The sequence below is a fragment of the Penaeus monodon genome, chromosome 30 (genome assembly GCF_015228065.2).
Source record: "Penaeus monodon isolate SGIC_2016 chromosome 30, NSTDA_Pmon_1, whole genome shotgun sequence".
Taxonomy (NCBI): domain Eukaryota; kingdom Metazoa; phylum Arthropoda; class Malacostraca; order Decapoda; family Penaeidae; genus Penaeus; species Penaeus monodon.
The window spans coordinates 17,273,459-17,274,824 of record NC_051415.1 but is presented as its reverse complement, the minus strand read 5'-3'; the positions used below and the strand labels follow the sequence as shown (position 1 = coordinate 17,274,824).

At 34.2% G+C, this 1,366-nt stretch overlaps 1 protein-coding gene across 4 annotated transcripts in view; it reads left to right on the top strand.

The window, feature by feature from the left end:
- Window positions 1-1,366, top strand: part of LOC119592570 (tyrosine-protein phosphatase 69D-like) — a 29,646-nt gene that overhangs the window by 22,186 nt on the left and 6,094 nt on the right. For 3 of the 4 annotated variants that reach the window (XM_037941449.1, XM_037941450.1, XM_037941447.1), the window contains exon 23: window positions 635-649. The exons of the other annotated variant lie outside the window; for it this stretch is intronic. In XM_037941449.1, coding sequence (XP_037797377.1) covers window positions 635-649 — 15 coding nt within the window. The remainder of the gene's footprint in view (window positions 1-634; window positions 650-1,366) is intronic. 4 annotated transcript variants of the gene reach the window in all.

Sequence of the window (1,366 nt, the reverse complement as noted above, 5' to 3'; positions counted from 1 at the left end):
CGGTAGTCTCAAAATTATTCCAGTTTTTTACCAGACTTGCAGCCCTGTTGAAGATACTCAGAAATGTTTTGTAGTTGAAGGTGTGTCACTCTCAGTCACAGGGTGCTTTATTGATGGTTACTGCACATTTGCTATTTTTGCATATATTCAAGGGTCCTGATATATCATAGCATTATCCTGCTGCAACCATGTATATGCTTTCTGAAAGTCAAAAAATACATTACATACCCAAAAGAAAAAAGAGGAAGAAAATGTGTGGATACATAATTTTTCCTTGATGCAGTTCATTATCTTTCATGCTACTCAGATTGCAGGCTTTACACCAGTGATGAAAGACTCGTATTTTGTTGTTGATAATGTGTGGCGCCTTAGGTATCCTTCAGCTCTTTCAGCTTTCATTGATGCTTGAATATCAGCCTGGTGTGACGCTATTTCAGTGCTGGTTTTCTTTACTAAAACCATGGCCTGAGGTTTGTTTTCCACAGTAATTTATGTTGATGCTACTAATTATTAGGTCACTTGTTAATGCAACTAAAGCTTGCTATTAGCATTTTAGTTGTTAAGTTTGTTTTTTTTATATGAAGATTACTACAAAAGATGATGATCAAAATTTACTTTTTGATATTCCCACTAGGTACAACTTGGTCAGGTAAATTAATTAGAAAGTTTGTGTTTGTGATTTGACTTCTTTTTGAGTTTGGCTGGGTCTTGGCAATTTTATTAACATAACATTTTTTTCTTGCATAAGGTTGAAGTGTGTGTCCCCCATTCATATTACTTTCTGTGAATTTTGTCTCATGCAGTGGGTTAGGTGACAGTATTTATTTGTAAAATGGGAATTATTTTTCAAACTGTTATTTCTGAAATCTGTCCTGTTGTTAAGCACAGTTTCACCATATATTTGTAATTTCATTTGTAGCTGAGGCAATCCAGGAAAGCACATGATGATTTATTTATGTATTTGGACTTGGTATGCTTTTTAAGAAGTTTTTTCAGGTCACTGTTGATGTAGCTGTATTTTCTGTTTGGAAGTGAGCACCCAAAAAGGCATCTGCCTGAACCATTTATCTATCATTGTTTATCGTTTGTCTTTCAGTTACATTTGCTGTCAGTCCAGGAAATTTGTGATTTTTGTGTCTCTTGTGATATAGTTTATTTTCTTGAGTACAGCAAGAAATAGGATGGTTTTAACTCGTGGTGATTATATGCAATATGAAGTCATTTAGCTCTGAATGTGATTAGTTTCATGTAGGAAGTGGGGTGAAGACCTCCTTTTATTGCTCACATATATTTTCCTTGACATTAGTCTTGAAACCAGATGTCTTTTAAGTTAAATGAAAACATAATATTCATTTATGGCTGTGTA